The 24,796-nt window shown below is 31.6% G+C and overlaps 1 protein-coding gene across 1 annotated transcript in view; it reads left to right on the forward strand.

The window, feature by feature from the left end:
• The window catches only part of EYS (eyes shut homolog), a 1,671,360-nt gene that overhangs the window by 125,656 nt on the left and 1,520,908 nt on the right, over positions 1 to 24,796 (forward strand). Inside the window, exons 6-7 of the mRNA XM_060167756.1 lie at positions 14,170 to 14,332; positions 23,699 to 23,838. Coding sequence (XP_060023739.1) covers positions 14,170 to 14,332; positions 23,699 to 23,838 — 303 coding nt within the window. The remainder of the gene's footprint in view (positions 1 to 14,169; positions 14,333 to 23,698; positions 23,839 to 24,796) is intronic.

Below are 24,796 nucleotides of genomic sequence, written 5' to 3' on the forward strand. Positions count from 1 at the left end.
CATTGGATGAATGGATAAAGAAGATGTGGCACATATATACAATGGAATATTACTCAGCCATAAAAAGAGACGAAATTGAGCTATTTGTATCGAGGTGGATAGACCTAGAGTCTGTCATACAGAGTGAAGTAAGTCAGAAAGAGAGAGACAAATACCGTATGCTAACACATATATATGGAATTTAAAAAAAAAAAATGTCATGAAAAGCCTAGGGGTGAAACAGGAATAAAGACACAGACTTACTAGAGAGTGGACTTGAGGCTATGGGGAGGGGGAAGGGTAAACGGTGACAAAGCGGTGGAGAGGCATGGACATATATACACTACCAAGGGTAGGGTAGTTAGCTGGTGGGAAGCGGCCGCATGGCACAGGGAGATCAGCTCGGTGCTTTGTGACCGCCTGGAGGGGTGGGATGGGGAGGGTGGGAGGGAGGGAGACGCAAGCGGGAAGAGATATGGGATGTATATATATAGCTGATTCATTTTGTTGTGAAGCTGAAACTAACATACCATTGTAAGGCAATTATACTCCAATAAAGATGTTAAAAAAAAAAATTAAGGAGAAATCACTGGTGAAACTACTTTTTAAAGTGCAGTTGTTTACATGAATCTCATTCGTATCATGTTTTGGAAATTTAGGATGGTTACTTTCCTCCCTAAATGCTCATGATCAGGAGTTAGTGCCATAATATCTGTAAACAGGTGCATCAGAAGTAGATGTTAAATAAACCAAAGGCATAACTTTCATAAACAGTTCTGGGAATCCAGAATATGGTTGGCTGAATAATGGCACCCCAAATAAGCCCTTGTGTAATCCCAAGAACCGACAAATGTTATCTTATATGGAAAGAGAGACTTTGAAGATGTGATTGAGACAAGGATCTTGATATGAGGAGAGTATTCTAGATTATCCAGATGGGCCTGATTTAATTACAAAGATTCTTATAAGAGAGCTACAGAAGGAGTAAGGGACAGAGAAAGTGATGTGATGACAGACACAGAAATTTGAGTGATGTTCTTTGAAGATGGAGGAAGAGTCCACAGGCCAAGGAATATAGGTGGTCACTAGATGCTGAAAAAGTCATGGAAACAGAGTCTCCCCTTCTTGCTGAAACTCGACCTCTGTTCACCGGTGCCAAGTAGAAATGTAGAGACAGAGTTTTGGGTGAAGTAGAAAAGAGCAGTTTTATTGCTTTGCCAGGCAAAGGGGGCCACAGTGGACTAATGCCCTCAAAACTCTGTACCCCACCCTGGAGGGGGTAGTGAGGAGTCTTACAGTGTTCAAGGAGCAGGGCGTGGTCAGCTCGTGGACATTCCTCTGATTGGCTGGTGGTGAGATAATCGGGAGTCGGCATCATCAACCTTCTGGTTCCAATCAGTCTGGGGTCTACATGCTTGTGGGCAGCAGACAGTTAACTCTTCCACCTGGTGGGTGTTTAGGTAACTGCAAAATAGCTCAAAGGACATGGCTCAGAACATTATCTATAGTCCGTGAGGAAGAACTAAAGGTCCTTGACTTTGTTTAATGGCTAAAATATTATTTTGTCTTGCTTGACTGTTTTCCTTTCTTTCTGCGTTATCTCAGTTCCCTGATTAAATTTATTCTTTGACTAAAGATTTCCTACAGACAAAAGGCAGGTGGAGGACACGGGTTGGGGTCTATTCTGGGAAGGCCTCATAGGGTCCTTTTCGGTTACACTCTCAGAGCCCTCCTAAACCTTGGCTTGATCCCTGTAGAAAAGATTTCAGATATTTGACCTCCAGAAATATAAAGGAGTAAATATTTTAAACTACTAAGGTTATAGTAATTTACTACAGCAGCAACAGGAGATAAATACACAGAGATTTCAAGAAAATTTATTTTTAACACACAAATAAATATGCTAACTGAAAATGATTAGAGAAGCTCTCTGAATCATAGTCACTCAAAGTTCAGGTTTATTAATTAGTGTTCACCAATGATGAAGAAAGATTGTTTTCTCAGAGTGCAGAGAGAGAAAAGGAGAAAGACAGATCCACATATACTTAAGCATATTTAAGTAGACTAAAATATATGAAGTCTTTTTCCTATCTCCTTTCCTCAGCTCTTCATAATCTTTTCTGACCTAAACCTGTGATTGGGCAGGAAAGGGAGTAAGAATTGAAGGCAGACGGATGACCACTATAGAAATGTTGTAGGTAAGAATAGGTGTGACAGTATTTTGTTGGTTCTTCCCATTATATTTTGAATAGGTTTACTATTAGCAAATCTGGGTCAGTCTCTAATTATTCTTGCATCTGTTATGAGAACCAATAAAGGAATTTACTTCACTGATTCTTTGTCAATAACCAAATTTCCTCAGCCAGGTAGTAACCTGAATCCTAACTCATTTTATCTTTCTAGCTGCCCTTCACAAAGTTAGTATGTCTTTTTGCAAGCAGTTTGTCTCAACTCACAAAAATTCCTCTGACAATATGCTGATGACTGGAACTCTTAAAATCAGGTGCAAATTTTAATTACATAACTGTACCCAAAAGGCATGATATCACCTAGTTAAATTTTCATGCAAAGAAAATTAAAATTGCTCATTCCATTTGAACTGTGAATCAGGAAATATAAAATTAATTTGTTTTATAAAATTAGGTACCTCCCTTCTTCTTACTCCACAGCAGTCTAATAGGCCAATCATGTACTTTTAATACACATTTTCTGTCTCTTCAGTAATGATGTTAAGAGCTCACTGGTGTCACCCAGGATGAATGAGTTAAACTTTAAATGACTCTAGTTGACCCAGAGGAGCACATTGTCCTTGAATTTCCTCATTAAAGCTCCTGATATAAAATGTAGATAAAAGAAACACCTGAAGGAAGTGTAAAGTTATCTAGAATCACCCACAAAGAGAAGGTTGCCATGTTGAATTTGGGGATTTTTAATATGATTCAACTTGGTCTCCTTCATTATGGCCAAGAGTTAAAAACATATCTTAAAAAAAAAAAAAAATCTTAAACTCATGTCCAGCAGTAAAGTGAGCTATTTCAACTCATGCCAAATTATCATAGTTTAACATTTTATTCATTTTGTATTTCAGTATTATTAATCTAGCACATCTATAATTATTTTCTACTTAATGATTAATCAAATACATAGATTGATTTTTAAATATTTCTCATGTAATAAAATTTTCTAATCATTTAAAAAATTATTTATAAACAAAATCATTTAACCAGATTTCTAAGGGTAGAAGTTTTGCTTTTGAAAGATTGCCTCAATATGTCTGAAACAAAATAAGTAAAAACATTTAGTAGATTATGTTTTGAGTCAAAGTCTGAGGAAATCCTATGTTACTACCATAGCATTAATTAGAAGGAATACCCAACCATTGCAGAGGTGTATATAGACAAAATCAGTATTCATATAAGAAATCATTTAAAAACTGACTTATAAAGTAAATTTAAAAAATTAAGAGTTAATTTGGGAAAACAAGTTTAACATCTAAGTTTCTGGATGCAAAAATTGAAATCAGTAAGGTAAAGACTGAGTATTCATATATATTACTGGTCTTTTAGGGAAATATATTCAGTTAGATATACACTTTTACAGATTGAAAAGATATTTGACACAAATACTACATTTACATATTTATGTAAATAGCAAAGTGCAGCCACAGATGAGTTGAAATAATTTTAAAAAATGCTAAAAAACTTGATTTTGTATTAAAGCAGATGAATGATTAAATATTAACTAAGTTTTCAACTACTTAAGCAAGGAAAAAATGATATTTGAGTCACTCTCAGCTTGTTAAGTATGTACTCTCCCTGGGATGGCAATCTTATCAGAAATGTTTGACTTTGCAATGAAAAACAGTGTCAGTTAGAAAACTGAAAATGCTGTGGAAACAAAGGATATGTTTTTAAAGGAGTTGACAGATTGTTCTTTCTCTAGAAGAGGTGAAATTTAACTACAGCTAAAGTAAAAGCATAGAGTAAATATGTTACCTTGAAAAAGAAAACTGAAGCTATTTAATAAATTAATTGTTTTATTTAATGTATACCACTATTGCAAGAAGTTTACACTGGAAAGTTTAATAAGGATGTTGGATTTCTACACTCATTTATTAGGTCACAAATAAGACAAATGAATGTTACCTAGTTTAAGGGAAAAAAAAATAAATGAAGATATCCACTGAAAAAGGGGAAAGAGGTGTTTTTTATTAGTTTGTTTTTTTGTTTTTTTAAGACGTTGGGGGTAGGAGTTTATTAATTAATTTATTTATTTTTCCTGTGTTGGGTATTCGTTTCTGTGCAAGGGCCTTCTCTAGTTGTGGCAAGCTGGGGCCACTCTTCATCGCGGTGCGCAGGCCTCTCACCGTCTCGGCCTCTCTTGTTGCGGAGCACAGGCTCCAGATGCGCAGGCTCAGTAGTTGTGGCTCACGGGCCTAGTTGCTCCGCAGCAGGTGGGATCCTCCCAGACCAGGGCTCGAACCCGTGTCCCCTGTGTTAGCAGGCAGATTCTCAACCACTGCAACATCAGAAAAGCCCAAGAGTTTTAAGATCATTGTAAATGGTAAAGGTAATTATTTCTCCTCTCTCTTAAGACTATCAAATAGATTTCTGAAATTGAATGATATTTGGCATTCAAAGACATAAAATGTATGAGACACAACCACTGTGTTTAGTATCCTGGCAAAGACATTTTTAGACTGGCAGCTGGAAGTTGATTTAGATTGAAGACAGTCAGACCTATTTGATACTTTTTTGAGACTGATTGATTCACTGTTTGGATATTAGAGAATGATTCTATTCTCTGAAGATTTTCCATGCCTTTTCTAATTTTCTTCATTTAATTTAAAGCAATGGTAGGGGTTTAATAATTGACACTGTACTTAAGAGATTTAGAAACAAAAGTCTTTCAGAAGGATAAATGCATTAAAGTACAGGGTAGCCTTGGGCAATCGGGCAATATTACCCTTTATCCATACTCATTTATAATACTGATATGGAATAATTTTTTTTTTTTTTTTTTTTTTTTTGCGGTACACGGGCCTCTCACTGTTGTGGCCTCTCCCGTTGCGGAGCACAGGCTCCAGACACGCAGGCTCAGCGGCCATGGCTCAAGGGCCTAGCCGCTCCGTGGCGGCATGTGAGATCTTCCTAGACCGGGGCACGAACCCGTGATCCCTGCATCGGCAGGCAGACTCTCAACCGCTGCACCACCAGGGAAGCCCTGATATGGAATAATTTTAATAAAATTTATACATTTAAGAAGGGGAAGGAAATGTCTCCTACTAAGTAAACATCTGTAAAGTGAAATTTTATTATATATTTGCACACGTTTATATTAAATTTATATTTATATACTTAATAAATATATATTTATGTAATTTATTTATATAATATGTACTTATATACTATTTATAAGTTAAATTTTTCTTCACTCCCAAACAGTAAAATATGTGTAAGCATACTTTTTCATGGCTTTATTGACTTATAATTGACATATAACATTGTGCAGGTTTAACAGGTACAGCATAATGACCTGATACACGTATATACAGGGATACCTCAGAGCTATTATGGGTTTGTTTCCAGACCACTGCCATAAAGCTGAATATTGCAATAAAGCAAGTCACACAAATTTTTGGTTTCTCAGTACATATAAAAGTTATGTTGATGCTATAGTGAAGTCAGTTAATTGTGCAATAGTGTTATTTCTAAAAAAACAATGTATATACCTTAATTATAAAATACTTTGTTTCTAAAAAAAATGGTAACCATCATCTGGCCCTTCAGTGAGATGTAATCTTTTTGCAATAGTAATATCAAAGATCACTAATCTGAGTTCACAATAACGAATATAATAATGATGAAAAAGTTAAAAATATTGTGAGAATTACCAAAATGTGACACAAAGATGTGAAGTATGTGAAGTATGTGAATGCTGTTGGAAAAATGGCACTAATAAACTTGATCAATGCAGGGTTGCCACAAACCCTCAATTTGTGAAAAACATATATCTGTAAAAACATAGTAAAGTGAAATAAAACAAGGAATACCTGTATTGTGAAATAATTTCCATTATAAGGTTAGTTAATACATCCATCAACTCACATATTCACAATTCCTGTGTGGTAAGGACTTTGAAGATCAACTCACTTAGCAACTTGCAATGCACGATAGAATATTGGTAACTATAGCCACCATAGAGTGCATTACATCATTACATCTCCAGAACATAGTCATCTTATAACTTGAAGTTTGTGCATCTTGACCACCTTCACCCATTTTCCTCTCCTCTCCCCACCAGGCAATCACCATTCACCTCTGTATCTCTGAGTACCCTGTTGATTTTTTTTCATTTATATTCCACATATAAGTGAGCTCATACAGTATTTATCATTCCCTGTCTGATTTATTTGACTTAGAAAAATGTCTTCAAATTTCACCCACGTTGGAACATATAGCAGAATTTCCTTCTTTTTAATGGTTGAATAATATATATGTATTGTTATATTAATATATATTAGAAACTATATTATATAATTTATTATTAATATAAAATTATAAAATAACATTAATTAATATAATAATTATATAATTAATCAATTAATATATTATTATTATTAATATACATAAATTATCAATATTACACTATATATTGTATATCATATATCATATATTATATATACTTATTTACACTATATTATATTTCAATATATTACATTATAAAATAATATATTATATTATAACAATATGTATCATGGCATATATGATAATATATATAATTATGTATAATTATATATAATTATTTACATATTATATATGATACATGATATATAATATATAATTATATGATACATGATATTTAATATGTAATTATATAATACATCATATATATTACATATATGGTATTGCTTATATAATATTGTATTATATAATTAATAATAGTTTATATAATATTTATAATATCATATAATATATTTTATATGATAATACAATAATATAACATAGTATGATATATATTATTAAATATATGTATATGTGTATAATAAATTAATATATTTTATGTGTATAATATATTACACATTATATAATATATATTGTATATAATATATATTATAATATTAATATAAAATGATGTGATATATAATAACATCTATGATATGTATATGTGATGTATATGCTATATATGCTATATGTTATAAATAATATAATATGATATATATTAATATAATTATATTATGTATATAATAATATAATATGTAGAATTTTATATTATTTATAATTACATTATATATATTATATATTGATATATTATATTATATATTATACTATAATTATATATTATTATGCATTATAGTTGTATATTATAATATAAAATAATATCAGATATATAATTACATAAGATATGTATTATATCACATATAAAATATAATATCTTATATAAATAATAGTATTAATATGAATTATTAATTTTATATAATTGTTTGTATATATCTTCTATTATATAATATATACTATATCAATGATATATATATATAACATATAAGTATAATTATATATAGTATATATTATATATAGATTAATTATATAATAGTTATGTATAATTTTATATAGATAATTAAAATATATATAATTATGTATAATAATTTCATAATTAAAGTAATTACATATAACATATACTATATTTTATTATATAATATATTATACACATAATAATTACATGTTTTTATCATACAATAAATGATATGCAATCATATTATACATATAATATGAGGTTATATATTATAATATAGATATTAAATGATCATGTATAATATTATATATGCTATTATATATAAAATCCTATAATGTTCATTGTATATTATTTATTATTTATGCATAATATATACTATTTACATTATATATATTCTTTTTATGGTTGAATAATATATATGTGTATATATTAGTCCACATCTTCTTTGTCCATTCATCCATCAATGGACTCTTCGGTTGCTTCCATGTTTCCACTGTTGTGAATAATGCTGCAATGGACATGGGTGTGTACATATCTCTTTGAGTGTCACCTTTTTCATTCATAATTTAATTTATTTGAGTCCTCTTTTTTTTATTGGTTGGTCTACCTAAAATTTGTGAATTTTGTTTATCTTTTCAAAGAATGAAATCTTAGTTTTGTTAATCTTTTATATTGTTTCTTGATTCTCTATTTTATTTATATCTGCTGCAATCTTTATTATTTCTTTTCTTCTGTTACTTTTGTTCTTATTTCACTCTATAGTTCCTTGAGGCATAAAGTTAGGCTGTTTATTTAAGATCTTCCTTTTTCTTGACTTGTGTGTTTATTCCTATACACTTCTCACTTAGATCTGCTTAGACCTGCTTTTGCTACATCCCATAAGTTTTGGTATCTTGTGTTTCTATTTTCATTTATTTCAGGAATTTAAAATTTTACCTTTTGATTTCTTCTTATGATCCATTGGTTGTTCATGAGTGTGTTGTTTAGCTTCCATATATTTGTGGAAAACAGCTTTTATCCTGTTATTGATTCTAATTTCATACTTTGATGGTCAAAAGATACTTTATATAATTTTATTCTTTTTTAATTTGGTGAAATTTGTTTTGCAGCCTAACATATGATCCATCATAGAAAATGTTTCATGTGCACTTTGAAGAGTGTTCCTGTTATTGTATGGAATATTCTGTATATGTCTGGTAGATCCATTTGAAGTATAGTGTTTTTCAAATCTACAGCTTCCTTATTGATTTTTCTGTCTGGATCTATCCATTGTTGACAGTGGGGTGTTAAAGTCTCCAAGCATTATTGTATTGCTATTTATTTCTCCTTTTAGTTCTTTTTATATTTGCTTTATATATTTACTCCAGTGTTGGGTGTATAAATATTTATGAATTGTATACCTTCTTGATGTATTGACTGAGTATTTTACAATAACTCTCTTTGTCTCTTTTGACCAATTTTTGCTTAAAGTCTATTTTGTTATATAAGTGTAGCTACCCCTGCTTTCTTTTGGTTACTGTTTTCTTGTAACATTTTTCCCCATCTCTTCACTCTCACTGTGTGTATGTCCTAAAAGCTAAATTGAGCCTTTTGTAGGCAGCATATCATTGGATGTTTTTGAACTTTTTTCTGTGTGAATTCATCATTGCTTTTTCAAAATCATTAAATTTCTTTAAACTAGGTACAATATGATATTTTACAAATAAGTAAAATGTCAGTGATTTTTTAGTACTAATTCAAGAAGAATGAGTGAGAAAGAAATAGTACTGCAAGGAGGGTTTGTGACAAAAACAATAAAATTTCAGATTCATAACATTTTAAACTTCAGATTTCTAGTGATTATATATCTTTAGTGTTAACTGATTAAGAGTTGTACCAATAACATTTCTATTGGAGAATAAAGAGGAGACAAAAAATAAAGTAAAATGATTTTAAACCAAATATATATGTTTATGTCCTGGCATTGTGAGAACTGAAGTGTATGATCTTTTTAAAAATCTCATAATTGTTGTCTTTTTATCTGAAGTTTAGAACAAAATATAAAGGGCCTTTCTTTATCAAGGCTGTTGAAAATTCACATGAAATGAATTAGACAATGCTTTTGAACTCATTTGAACAATGGTAACATATATATGGCAAAATGGTCTCTGTCTTTCTCTCTCACACACATGCACAAAAACACAGAGAGAGAGAGACAGAGAGAGAGAGTGACAGCACTGAGACAAAGGGAGAGAGATGTGGTATCCTTATTATTAGTATCTTCATTATGTAAAGAAAAAAATCTATATTTTTAACACAGTTTCTAAACCCTGGCATAAATGCTTACATAGAACCATCAGGGAATACAGATGTAGTAAGATAGGTATGAGCCATGATTTGGGGATACAATTTCTTTGAAAGAGAGAAGTTTAAAATGCTTGTACAGCACAGGAAGCAGAATATCTAAAAGAAATCATTATCTTGCCTAAGAAATATAGCTGTTAAAATAACTCAACATCTAGAGCTGTTTTTAAATCCTCTTCATACTATCAATCAAAATTTTTTCCCTTTATAAAAAACAAAAGCCTTAAGAAAGCATCATCAAATGCTTTCAGCACATGATATGTTAAATCAGTTAGTTAGGGTTATAAAAGTACTATGAATATGTATTTTTTGTCAATCAAGTAAAAGTCACAAAACTTTGGTATTGCAAAATATGCTTTTACTGATGTAACATATACTGACACGTGATATAAGAAATAGATTGCTTTCCTTTTTATGGACAATTTTCTTGATTCTCTTGCTTCTTTTTACTGTCATTGCAAAACTACTTCATCATTGTCTTAATTTCACTGCTTGCTTACCAAAATTATGCTTTTACAAGTTTATGAAAGTTCAAAGTTAATTCAAGTTTAGTTTTCTAATATGTGGTAGTTAATTAGTTCACTGTCAACAATAAGATATGTGTTCACCTTCAAATGAATGTTTGTATATCCCCACCACTGACACCCCACTCAATTCCAAAAGAAATACTACAAATGCTGAATTGTTTGCTGTTTTTAAATTTTATATATAAACTGGGCAGTTACCTACAAGATAGACTAACACTGCTTTTCCATGTATATTTTATGAGTAATTTATAAACACCTATAGTTTACTGTAATAAATATAATATTAATTTTCTTACAGATATATGAGCTATATACTTTATAAGAATATCACCAACTTAATACAATTATAGATATTTCATATTTGAAACAAACCTCAGCAAATGAGTTTAGTCTCACCTCTAGATAGAGAAAACTTTTGATAAGTGTGTTAGATAGGTTATGCTGTGGTAATCCTCTACAAACATGCATATTCATACACACACACACACTTCAGAGGCTTAGAACAACAGAATACCATTTTTCTCTCTCTCATGACATGTCAGCTGCAGCTCTGTTCTTCATTTCAGGAATAATATTTTGAGTATATAATCAATTTAGGGCAGCCAGCCATCCCAGTTTGCCTAGGACTGACTGCCTTCACTGGACATAGGGATTTCAATGTTAAAAAAATTAAGTCCCAGACAAACAAGTGAATTGTTCACCTTAAATACACTCTGCCAATGCAAGTGAACCCCTTTTATTTCAGGGGGATTATATTTCTATTTCATGGATGAAGGTTGAAACTTATGCATGTTGAAGAAGTAGATCTGGAATGTCTGGAAATAGATCTTCTAGACAAGCACAGATTTTCTAACAAATATTTGTTACTTAATCCATGTATTGAATGGGAAATATATAATAGTATTAAAAATAAGGTAAAGTATTAATTCCAGCTATTTGTATTAATTTTGTAAAGTATTAATTCCAGCTATTAATTTGGGGAGGAATAAAACATCAAATAGCTAAATGATTATTTTCTTGTAAAACTTTAAATCCCCTTTGGTCCAAATAAAATTGATAGAGAAAAATTAGTATTACCATGGCATCTGGGGTCACTGTGGAACTTCAGGTAACTTAATGACAGAGAGGACTATTAATTCTATTGGAAATTAGTGTCAATGTTAAAAAGAGGTCACTTTAGAGTAACTGAATTCACAAAGATGCCGATCTTGTTATACAAATGATTCTGAATTGTTAAATTGTCTATTTAAGTTTATAAGAATTAATAAAATAGTGTTTTAATGGGCAATAGGTATTACGTGAGTCATTATGTCCATGTGAATTCAGAATAACTAATTTCCTCCATTAATGGCATTTTCAAAATTCATACTCAAAAAGAAAAGAATCAATTTATTGAAAACCATCTTACTTGTACAAAGTAGCACTATGCAGAAAAATATTTATGAATTCATGGTCAAATTGTTAAATAATTTTCCACAAAAATATCATATTATTAAAGTGTTATCACTTGTTTAACATCCTCCTCCATATGACAACTATTCCTTAGGAGTGTCATCTGGAAATATGGTTTTTCCAATAAACTAAAATGAATCCACCAAAATGCAAATCCACCTCTTCTAATAAACAAGAAGACCTACACTATATTTTCATGTTTTATATTTTTACTTGGCTGCTAGAACACTCTGAGCTATTCAGAGTTGAGGTTTTAGTTTACTTGCCTAAAAGCCTCCACTCTTCAATCTCACTATTTTACTTTATTTCTTTTCTGTTCACCTGTTTTCATTTATTTTCTTGTTGTCGCTGTGGAGTGTGTGTGTTAGTATGAATTCTCACATGAACACACAAGTCATTGACTGAGGTCACCTTTAGAATAGACCTATATCATGATACTTCCTAACCTTTACATATGGTCTAAGGAAATAAATTGCTAACACTCAGGTTGCTGCCAGACGCAATTTTCTGTGTTGCAATAATCTATATATATAGTAATAAAGGCTCCAATTTCCCATCCCAAATAAGTTCTTGTAAACCCAAACTTTGTTTAGACACAGGAAACCTTCACAGTGTCCTTGTTCAGGATAGAAGGGTCTAAAGACGGATAAATTGTTCTGACTTTCCTTAAAAACTACCATGGGGAACTTTGTTTTTTTAATTCAGCTAAATCCTGAGTTCTATTTTGTCTCCAAGTAACATTCAAACTAGCAGGATGAGCACCATAACAGCACTGTGAGCAAGGATCCATGTTATTCCTATGATTTTGCCTGGCATCTGTCATCATTAGCTGGCCCCTATTTTTTACTTGTCCACCTCCCCTAGAGTTATTACAGAAGATGTAAAATCTTATTTCTAAATGGACCCATCATTCTTGACTTTTCCAGACAGAAATGAGGATTATACACATATATTTGGTGCAGCTGACTCTGATATTCCTAGTTTAAAACACGCACACACACATATACAAAAAAAACAAAAAAAATCTAAGAGACGGCTTTGTTTAAGCTGAGTTTTATGTTTTTTGTTTTGTTTTGTTTTAAGTAAAGAGATGACTCTACTGGTTCTTAATACAAACCATATACTACTATGCTAAGTTTATTTTGTACAGTCATGAATTCAAATTTATTAGGCCTTCATATTTCTTATCACAATGAAGATCACAAATCCACTGACAGTGAAGATTGTCTAATACCATTTGGAGAGTTTAAATTCTGTGTCTTAGTATAAAAATTATGGGTTAAAACTTTCAGTGATCTCAAGTCTTAGAAATTTACTACAAAATGGTCTTCTCTTGGTAGCCACTCAGTATAATGAAATGATAATTGTTTTCAGATTGTTTCTAGTCTTTAGTGTTGATTTCAGTTAGATATATGGTCTTGTACTAATTTATATAAAAATTCATACTTTAAGATTCATACTTTGTGTAGCCATTAGGAATTCTATTGTGAATCCAGGTAGAAGACCATCATGACCTGAAACAATTAGAACAAAGCTTGCTTAGTACAGTAATTGCATTAAAGGAAATGTTAAATGCTAGTGAGTCCTTGTGCCTCATGACTCAGCTGTGCTTCCTTCTGCCAAATTCGGGGGGGATTTGCTAATTGGAAACTAGGAGAATTAGAAATGGCTTAAGATATGCCCTAAACAGAATATATGGCCCTTGTCTTTCTCCAGGGCTTAAATTTATCTTATTGACTTATGTCATCCTAAGACCTCAGTAAAGTAGCATGTATTAAAACTTACTGATAGCTTGAATGTGACTTAAAATTGTGTAAATTTAATTAATTTAATTGTGGGTATAACCAAATATGAATTCTGTCTTTGAAGATACTAGAGATTACTGCAGATAAATCATATTATTAGAAAATACGCCCTGATTATATTAAAATATTTTCAAATAATATACCTTTAAAAAACCGACAAACTTAAACAGTACCTTTGCATTTCATTGTGTTAATCCAAGTGATCCACTGATGTTTTAGATGATGCATCTCATAATTTGTACCATGATTATTTTTCATTTGTGAAAAAATTATAACCCAGCAGATGGAACATAAGGAAACATTGTAGGTTAAGGAGTGAGTCAAAGCCAAAAGAATATCACATAGGCAGTATGAACATGAACATGAGGCAAGATGCTACAGAAAGAGAAGAGAAAGGAATAGAAGGAATAAGAAGAGTGGTATATTATGTGTCTTCTATAGACTTTTTTTAAATTGGTGGTTTTAGAAATTAGCTGTGTGTTTGTATAAGCAAAAGTTTATATATCAAACATATTTCAGTTTTTAATCAATTTTATTATTTCCTTTTTTAGTATATATGCACTCCAGGGTGCACAAGAAATTCATGTCGATTTGTGAAGAATGTTTGCTTAATTCATCTGAACGCCTGCTACTGTGGAGCCATCAGCCATGGTATTTTTCAAGCTGAAGTTGCAAGTCCTCAATTAAAATACGTGTGGCAATTGAAATTTACAGGTAATTCAATTAAAGTGTTTTTTTTTTTAATTTGCTTAAGTCAGTTCAAAATTTACTAGGTAAGTATTCATTTTCCAATCACACAAAATACTTTATATCTCAAAACACAAAGTAAAGTAAAAATGAATTTAATACTCTTATTCTCTGATGTGTTCCTTTAAAAGACATACATATGCTTATCATCTACTACATCCCAGGAATTCTGCTTGGTGCAAGATATATAACTGAAAAAACCTAGAATTATCCTCTACTCTCACAGATCTAACTATTTTTTGGAGGGATTTATTGGGAAAATACTCACAATGATAAATATATAATTGTAAATTGAAGTAAAATGCTCCTACAGAAAGAAACATCTTCCTATGCAAACTTATAACCAAAGAACCTGTTTAAAAAAAAAAAGAAAAGAAAATATGGGCAATTGGGAGAGTAGGTTGGGAGGTCAGATAAAGTTTCTATGATAAAATGTAACAGAGATAGGGACTTCCCTGGTGGCACAGTGGTTAAGAATCTGCCTGCCAATGCAGGGGACACGGGTTCAAGCCCTGGTCCGGGAAGATCCCACATACTGTGGAGCAACTAAGCCTGTGTGCCACAACAACTGAAGCCTGCGTGCCCTAGAGCCTGTGCTCCACAACAAGAGAAGCCACTGCTACGAGAAACCCGCACACTGCAACAAAGAGTAGCCCCCGCTCGCCGCAACTGGTGAAAGCCCGCGCGCAGCAATGAAGACCTGACGCAGACAAAAATAAATAAATAAATATTTTTTTAAAAAAATAACAGAGATAAATACAGTGAGGCCATGGTAGAGAAGTTGGAGAAGACAGCATTCTATATTGAGCGAATTTTATTTTATAAATAACAATGTTTCAAAATGTACAAATGTTCACAGTTATACAAGTTTTGGAAATATGTACAATACAGAGCCTATGATTAACAATAACACATTGTATATTTAAAATTGTTCTAAAAGGACAGATCTTATGTTGAATAGTCTCACAACAAAAGGAAAAAAAAAGCCAAAAACAGAGCAGGTGGGAGGAAATTTTTGAAGGTGATGGATAAATTGACAACATTGATTGTGTTTATGGCTTCACGGGTGTATACTTTCTCTAAACACATCAGGTTGTACACATTAAATATCTCCAACTTTTTGTATGTCAATCAGACTCCAATAAAGCACATTAGGAAAAAAAATAAAAGCAAAAACAAACGCTAAGAAGTGATGGTCCTTTGAAGTCCTGGCTGAAACTCTGAGAACAAGAGTAAAAATAAGATTTGAGAAAGAAAGTAATGTCCAAACTAAAATGTGGGGTTAAAATCCTTGTAGCGTTTGACACATTAAAAAAAAATTAAAAAAAGATCAGGTGGAGAAATAGATTGGAGAGGGAAAAAATGGTAGAGTTAGTTGTAGTCATATTGTGAGGTGATGGAAAGTCCTTTTATGGATTGTATACAAAGAGCAAGTGATAGACGTGTCAAGAGGAAGCCTAGTTTTCTGGCTTTGACTCTTGAAATAAAATAATTCCAATACATATTTAGTTAAATATATTACTAATTGTTTTATACAATGGCAGTTCCTATTCAAAATCTATTTTGATGAGCATAATTTTCTGTTTGATTAATCTTTTAATGCTATTTGACTTAGCTCAAGCAAATTGATCCAAATTCTTGAAATTGAACAGTACTTCAATTAATTATTTTAAAGAAGATTTCCTCTGTCAATGATATTTTGACATTATAGTTTATCAACAATCAGCAAATTAGTAGATTTGACATATCTGTTCTCAACCAATGGCTAATTTTATTCAATTGACAACAGCTGCACTTATAAGAGTACTATTACATTAAAACAGTCTTGAAGTAAACTAACAAATTAGCCTTTTAAACAGAAGACATGGTAATTTATTTCAACATGATCATAAGATGGTGTGCTGGAGAGTTAACAACCCTAATGACAGAAATAGTGATTCATTAAGCAAATCACACTCAAGACCAGAAGTGAAAGAAGAGAGCAATAACTTGTTGATTATGTCATGTTAGTGCAGAAAGGAACATCAGAGGCTCTGGTATGAATACCTACTATTTCACAAATTACACAATCAAACCAAACAAACAAGAACAACAACTGAGACTAGAGAAGTTACCTGGAATATCTGTTCTCAGGACAATTTAGGGATTGTGTTAGCTCAGTCGTTTTTAAACCTTGGCCACATAGTATAAGCACCCAAGACACTTTTAAAACATACTACTGCTAGACTTCCACTACAAAACAACCAAACTGGAATTTTGTAGTGAGATGGACACAGATCTTTAAGATTCCATTAAAATACGTTTAATGTGCAGAGTGAGAAACATAGTCTTCTATTACCAGCCAAATCAGTTCATGGACTCCAGTGCCTGCATCATTTTTATATTTTCACTTCCCTTTGTCTCAAAGTAGGAATAATGGAATATATACATTCACCTAATTTTAAACATTAAACTTATTTGAAAACTAAAAATTGGTAAAGGGAATGTATTCACAACAATAAAGTACCAAATAGTGTTTTTAGGAAAAATAGGGGGAGTAATAGGAAATCAAATTGCTAGTGGATAAATCATCTCTGAGCAAATGTAGTTATTTTATGAATGACAGTGGTATAACATATATTTTCTAGGACATAAGGGGTAATATGAAGTCAAAATTGCTCATGGATAAATCAGCCCTGAGCAATTATCATCAAAGTAACGAAAGCATACTTAGTCATTATCCCTTAATGAATCTAGGTTCAGAAATTAATGAATATATCTAATTATCACAAAAATAAGAATTATGTGACCTCCACATGTGAGAATTTAAGTGACCTGGACTGTCCCAAGCGAAAGAAGCCAGTACAATAAAGCTCAATAGTCTAAAAAATATTTAAGGAGAGCCACCTAAATTCTTTTTAATGTCAGTACAGGATTCAGCAGTGCAACTTTTCTCAGTAAAGTTTTTTTTAAAAAAAGAATATAGGATAGATTTAAGTATGTAAATAGAATTACATATATTATGTAATTCCTATTTTTTCCTGTTGCTGTTAAGATCTTTCTTTTTCTCTCATAAAATATAATTGAAGAGGAACATTACAATCAAGCTGGTAAATTTTCATGGGGTGCATTAATTTTACCATCAGTAAAATTATTTTAATTAAGAGATTTTTCTACCAATTAAATGAAGTGTCTTACACGCCCAATCAATTCTTGCCAATATGATTGCTCTACAAAGAAGGGAAGGTAATTAATTAGAGGAAGCCCCTTCAAGGACAATTGGTCTATGGTGCACAACTTGAGAAAGAGCTGACATGCACTGTTTCTTTTCAATGTCATCATCTATGTTCATTATATGTATTATTAGGTTTGAGAAAAGGACACACTGACAGAGTGGATAATGAGTTGTGAAATGAAATAAGATAATATGAATCATGGTTAAGAAAAGATGAAATCACAGCAAAAAAGATGTTTGCTTTGAATGTCTTTATTTTTTTAAAGCTTATGATCATTTCTGTTTAGTTAACTACATTAAACATATACATTTAAAACATTTAATATGTACCAGTGAACTTTTTTGTAAATGAATAGTGATTCATGTATTTGTGAACTGTTATTGCAAACCAATATTTACTTTTAATTCTTTTTTTCCTTCAAGAAGTAGTGGATTATATTTTTGACAGAAGATGTTTCAATATATTAATTACAATCAATTCATTATTAGTTATTGTTGTAATTTTACAATGATTAATGTGAGAATAGAAAATCCCATCTCTAAGGAAATCTTTATCAAAAGTATTTTTCTTACCATACTGCTCCACTTTCAAGTCTGCTTTTGTTAAATACCTACAATTTTTCTATATCCATTGAAGATGTTAGGACCTTATTTCAAGATTTAAATAACAAATCTGAGTTTTAAAAACCAAATGTGGTTTAATGATTTTTACTTATATTACATATAATAATGTTTTCAAAACAGTTTTCAGTAACAGAATTGTGTTAATTGATTAATATGCTAAAAAGAAATAAATGACTTTCAAATACAGATAAGAGCTAACTAAATGATACAATGAAAAAAAGATGTTATGTAAACAGAAGTTAAAATTCCTAGGACTAAAATTAGTAAAAGCATTAAAGTTCTAAGTTGAGAAAACTTTAAGTATTGCCACAGTATATTTACAAACACAATATCTGGAAAGAAATTTCTAAAAATATACCATATTGATGGAGAGAACACCTAACATATTAAAGATTTCAAATCACCATATTATTTTATATATTTATTAAGATTTCAATGAAATAAGAACAATGTTTTTATATTCATTTTAAGTTCCACATAGAAAACTAAATAGACAAATAAAGCCAGGTGTACTCTAAAAAAAGCACATGGTGCAGGTTGGTGGGGTAGAGACTTACCTCTGCCAGATATTAAAGCATATTATAGAGCTTCAATAATGAAAAGCATGGTATTATTGCATTGACAGTCAAAATATATGCAAAATGCAAAGTCCAAAAATAAATCCAAATATGCAGAGAATTTAGCATATAATAGAATTTGCCATGTCAATCTTTACGATAAATAGGGACTATTCAATATTTGATGCTGAACAACAGAATCGTCATCTGGAAAAAAGACTGGTTTGTATCTTAGTACATACTCTGGGTTAAATTCATATCAATAAAGATTTTATATATAAAAATTGAGATGATAAAAAACTCACAAAAATGTTGATGTATTATTTCATGAACCTGGCTGAAAGAGGTCTTTATAGTTACCAACAAAAGGTAGAAGCCACAAAGAAAAGACTGGTAATTTAACTGCATGAAAAGCAAAAATGTCTACCTGTGAAGACTTCGTAGAAGCAAACAACAAAAGAAAATTGTACATGAGGCATAAAAAGTATTACTAAATATTTGAGAAAATGCTTAGCTTTACTTATAATGAGAGCAAAACACATTTTTAAAAGCACCATAAATATATAATTTTTCTCCTATAAGACTGGCAAAACTGAGAGTTTGACAACATGCTGATTTTATCTATTGATGTTGAAATGGAAAATCACTATAATATCTGAGCAGAGCAATTTTGCAATATTTATCAATACTATAAATGTATATAATTCTTGACCTAGCTTTCCCACCACATGTGTCTCATCCACATGATGAGTAATATAGGTGCAAGATTATACATGGCATCATTGGCTCTTTGAGCAAAAGAGTAAACACAGATGTAGAAATGACTGTGTAATACTCACAGTACTGATTTGACAATCGATGAGATATATGATAAAGGGAAAAGAAAGGAAGGCATGCAATAATGTAGAATTGTATATGTAATAGGCTACCTTTTGATTCTTTATATTCTGCATGGGATCATCTCTCTTAAAGTCTGTTTTTTTTTATGTTCTTTGTCTCGGTGTACTGAAATTTCACTATATTGAAACTTTTGAGGATTATATTCTTCTTAAAAAAATGAAATATCATTGAAATATTATATTAGTTTTAGGTGTACAACATAATGGTTCTATATTTGTATATATTGTGAAATGATCATCACAGAAAATTTAGTTAACATTCATCATGACACATAGTTACATTTTTTTCTTGTGATGAGATATTTTAAGATTTACTCTTAACAATTTTCAAATGTACAGTACAGTACCATAAATTATAGTAACCATGTACATTACATTCCCAGGACTTACTTATTTTACAGCTGGAAATTTGTACCTTGTGACCACTATGCCCCATTTCACCTATCCCCCACCCCCCATTTCTGGCAATCACAAATCTGGTTTCATTTTTATTTTTTTTTTAGATTTTTTCTTTTAGATTCCACATATAAGTAAGATTATACTGTATTTGTCTTTCTCTGTCTGACTTATTTTACTTAGCATAATGCCTTGAGGTCCATTCATGTTGTTGCAAATGGCAAGATTCCACTTTTTTATGGCTGAACAATATTTTTATATATTTATATATATATACATAATCCCATTTTATTTATATACATATGCATATATATATATATATATATATATATATATATACATATCTGCCACACCTTCTTTATCCATTCATCCACTGATGGACACTTAGGTAGCTTCCATGTCTTGGCTGTTGTAAATAATGCTGTAGTGAACATGGGGTGCAGATATCTTTCTGAGTTAGTGTTTTTGTTTCCTTTGAATAAAAACCCAGAAGTAGAATTGCTAGATTACATGGTAATTTTATTTTTGATTTTCTTTGAGGAAACTCCATACTGTTTTTCATAGTAGCTGCACCAATTTACATTCCCATGGTTGTATTCTTGTTCATATCTTGTCGATATCTCTTGATAAACCCTTTTATTTGGAAGCACGTCTTTCAATTTTTAGGTAGTCTCTGTATTATGTCACTAAGAATTTTTTTCTGTTTTATTTTTCTGTACCCCTAAGTCCAAAATTTTGATATTGCATCTCCTAAATTGATTCTTTCATTTTCTCATAATCTCTTATTTATTTTCCATTATTTTATTTTTTTAATTTTCTACTGTATTCCCCATTTAATATCTCAAAACTAGTGTTGAATTTTTGTTTTATTATATTTGTAATTGTCTAGAGAATTTCAGTTGTCTAAATTGTACATTTTCATGATATTCTGTTGTTTTATATAAGTAAAATAACTTTTCTTATGTCTATAAGACTATTATAGCTTTGATTTGTTTTAATTTTCTTCTGTTCCATTCAGTATCTCAAGTTTCTGTAAGTTGAACGATGTTTTGTTCTTTCTCACTTGGAGTCTTTCTGCCAACTTCAGGTGACTCTATTTAGAGGCAAAGACATAAAAAGATTCCCTTTCTCCAAAGAATAAACCTTGAAAATTATTTATTTGTGGGCCTGGGGGAGGTGAGTGAAGAGTCAGTATAATATCCGAATTTGTGATTTGGGAGAGAAGCTGTGTTACTAATCTCCCTGTTTCCAGAACCCATCTCAGTGCCACATTCTTGGATATCTTTAAGTTCTGAGCATCTCAAGATTGTCTAGGTAAATGACTTTGTTTTTCATAAACATGTCTTCTAATTAGACTTTTGTGTTTTTTCTGTTCCCATTCTGCTAATTTAGTCCCCACGCCTCCACCATCATTTCAGCGTCTCAAAATTTGTTTTCTCCCCTCTAGTTATCTCACTGCATTAAAGTTTTGTTTTATTTTATTAATTAATTAATTTATTTTGTTACCTCCTTTTAGAAGTCTGGGGAGGAGGAGACAAAAATATCTCAGTTAAATCCAAATGTTTAATCAGATATATCATTATGGAAAGCTTTGTAAATTGGACAATTTACATAAAATAGATGCATTCCTAGAAAAAAATACTTGTTTGGTAAACTGATTCAATAATAAGTATAAAATCTGAATAATCCTACAAGCTCTAAAGTAATTGACTAAAATAGTTTTAAAAAAAATCTTTTCACGGGCTTCCCTGGTGGCACAGTGGTTGAGAATCTGCCTGCTAATGCAGGGGACACGGGTTCGAGCCCTGGTCTGGGAGGATCCCACATGCCGTGGAGCAACTGGGCCCGTGAGCCACAACTACTGAGCCTGCGCGTCTGGAGAGTGTGCTCCGCAACAAGAGAGGCCGTGACAGTGAGAGGCCCACGCGCTGCGATGAAGAGTGGCCCCCGCTTGCCACAACTAGAGAAAGCCCTTGCACAGAAACGAAGACCCAACACAGCAAAAATAAATAAAATAAATTAATAAACTCCTACCCCCAACATCTAAAAAAAAAAAAAAAAGTAAAAAAAAAATCTTTTCACAATGAATAATACACAAAAAATAGGGTCTTATATCCAAGTTCTCCCAAATACTGAATAAACAGTTAAATGTAATACTATTTTCTTCAGGAAATAAAGGAATTCATTGTACCAGGCTGACATAACCATATTATAGTTATTTTCTCTCAGCATGCTGAAGATATAATTTTTTTGACATCATTAATTTACTTCTCTTTCTTGTGCCTGATCTTCTGATAATCCTATCCATTGATTATTTTATTGCTAATATAGTAATAATATTTTATAATCTTAAGAATACAAGCAGTCAAGTTACACTGGTAAGGCTGAAAATAGTTTGAAACATTCTGCATGGCTCCCTAGTTTCTTCCTTTTTTTCCCAGAGTGATAGGTGAGATTTCTAAATGAGGTCTGCACACAGCAGGGAGATTTCAGCTTGTGAACCCTCTCTATTTATAATTCATCTGTACTTTACATAATTTAGATGATATTTTGCAAGAAGTCATGTCTCACGAATTGTAGGTTTGTAAATTAGAAACAATTCTAAAATAGGGCTATCAGCTAGAGGGTTTTGTAGATAAATACTATCTCCCTAAGAAATATTTTAGTCTCCTTTATAGGAGGTTTAGTTATATTCACAAGGAGATTGTATCAAGTTCCCCATGTTCTTTCATTACCTGGAAATGTTACATCCACTAATGAAAGATAAGAAGTGCTCAGCTCGACTAAATTAACTCCTTTCTCCCCACAATTCTAGTATTTCCATTTGGGTTTTTGCTTTTTTTCACAGTTTCTAAATCTCTCATTCCATAATTCCAAATCTGTTTACCAGTTATATTCATCTTTTCCTATAGATACTTCAACACATTTACCACAGATATTGTACAGTCTTAGTATAATTCTAAGTCTGGGTTATCTGTGTGTCTGCTTTTATATGTCACATTATTTTGCTTTTTAACAATTTCATTCTTTATTGTGTCACAGATATTATCTTTAACATCAGAGCATGAAGTAGCTACATTATATATGTATATGTATAAATGTGTTTATGTATGTCTATACTACGTATACACACACACACACACACACACACACACACACACACACTTATATTCCCTGACTTTCTTCCTTCTTGTCAGGAACCTAGGATAAGGTACTGGCCATTTTTCTATTATAAATATTTTAAGGAATTTTTCCAAATTTCTTTTGAAATTGTTCCCTGTACAACTACAATAGATGAAGAGCAAACATTTTTTGTGTAAAATGTATCGTTTATCATCATTACATTATTTTTATAAATATTAATTGGAAGTTTATTTGGCATTTGATTGTTTTTTAAATAGCATGGCCTGGAAACTGTCTTATTCTCTTGCTGTATTTCTTAGTCCATTTTTTAAATAAGAGGGTTGGGCCTTATTCTGTTTTAGGTCTCTTTTAAATCTAATATTCTACAAATGTAGAAGCTTATTTTGTGTAGGTGTTGTCAAATTGCATTTATCAAGTAATGTGACAACTGCCTTTAATAATTCAATGTGAATTCAAGTGTGTGAAAGGTTATTTAATGTTTCATCTCTTTGTTTGTAAGGATCAGAAGGTGAAAATCATGAAGTGGTTACCGGCAGCTACTTCTTTCTCGCTTGCAGCTTCATGGAAGGTGCTGTCAGTCTGAACCGATCCGAAGCCTTTGGTCATGTGTGTTGGTTCCTACATGAAGGAACAAGGAAGGTGAGGTACATTTCTGTAGTAGCTTCTTATTGCCTCTTTAACTCATAATTGTCTGAAAAATGCTAGAAATGTGAAGCTTGCAAATTCAATGTTCGAGATGTGCATAGCTTAAATACAACTTCATAAACAAATTCTCAACAATGTACTTGGAAATCTTTTTACTTCTTATATTTATAATATAGAGAGGTAGTAAAGAGTTTTTTTTTTTTTAACTTGGAAATTGTTATGATGATAACTTTTTTTTTTAACATCTTTATTGGAGTATAATTGCTTTACAATGGTATGTTAGCTTCAGCTTCACAACAAAATTAATCAGTTATATACATACATATATTCCCATATCTCTTCCCGCTTGCGTCTCCCTCCCTCCCACCCTCCCTATCCCACCCCTCCAGGCGGTCACAAAGCACCGAGCTGATCTCCCTGTGCTATGCGGCTGCTTCCCACTAGCTATTTACCTTACGTTTGGTAGTGTATATATGTCCATGCCTCTTTATCGCTTTGTCACCGTTTACCCTTCCCCTTCCCCATAACCTCAAGTCCATTCTCTAGTAAGTCTGTGTCTTTATTCCTGTTTCACCCCTAGGTTTTTCATGACATTTTTTTTTAAATTCCATATATATGTGTTAGCATACGGTATTTGTCTCTCTCTTTCTGACTTACTTCACTCTGTATGACAGACTCTAGGTCTATCCACCTCATTACAAATAGCTCAATTTCATCTCTTTTTATGGCTGAGTAGTATTCCATTGTATATATGTGCCACATGAAAGAATGCTCAACATCACTAATCATGAGAGAAATGCAAATCAAAACTACAATGAGATATCATCTCACACCAGTCAGAATGGCCATCATCAAAAAATCTAGAAACAATAAATGCTGGAGAGGGTGTGGAGAAAAGGGAACCCTCTTGCACTGTTGGTGGGAATGTAAATTGATACAGCCACTGTGGAGA

The sequence above is a fragment of the Lagenorhynchus albirostris genome, chromosome 12 (genome assembly GCF_949774975.1).
Source record: "Lagenorhynchus albirostris chromosome 12, mLagAlb1.1, whole genome shotgun sequence".
NCBI classification, from domain to species: domain Eukaryota; kingdom Metazoa; phylum Chordata; class Mammalia; order Artiodactyla; family Delphinidae; genus Lagenorhynchus; species Lagenorhynchus albirostris.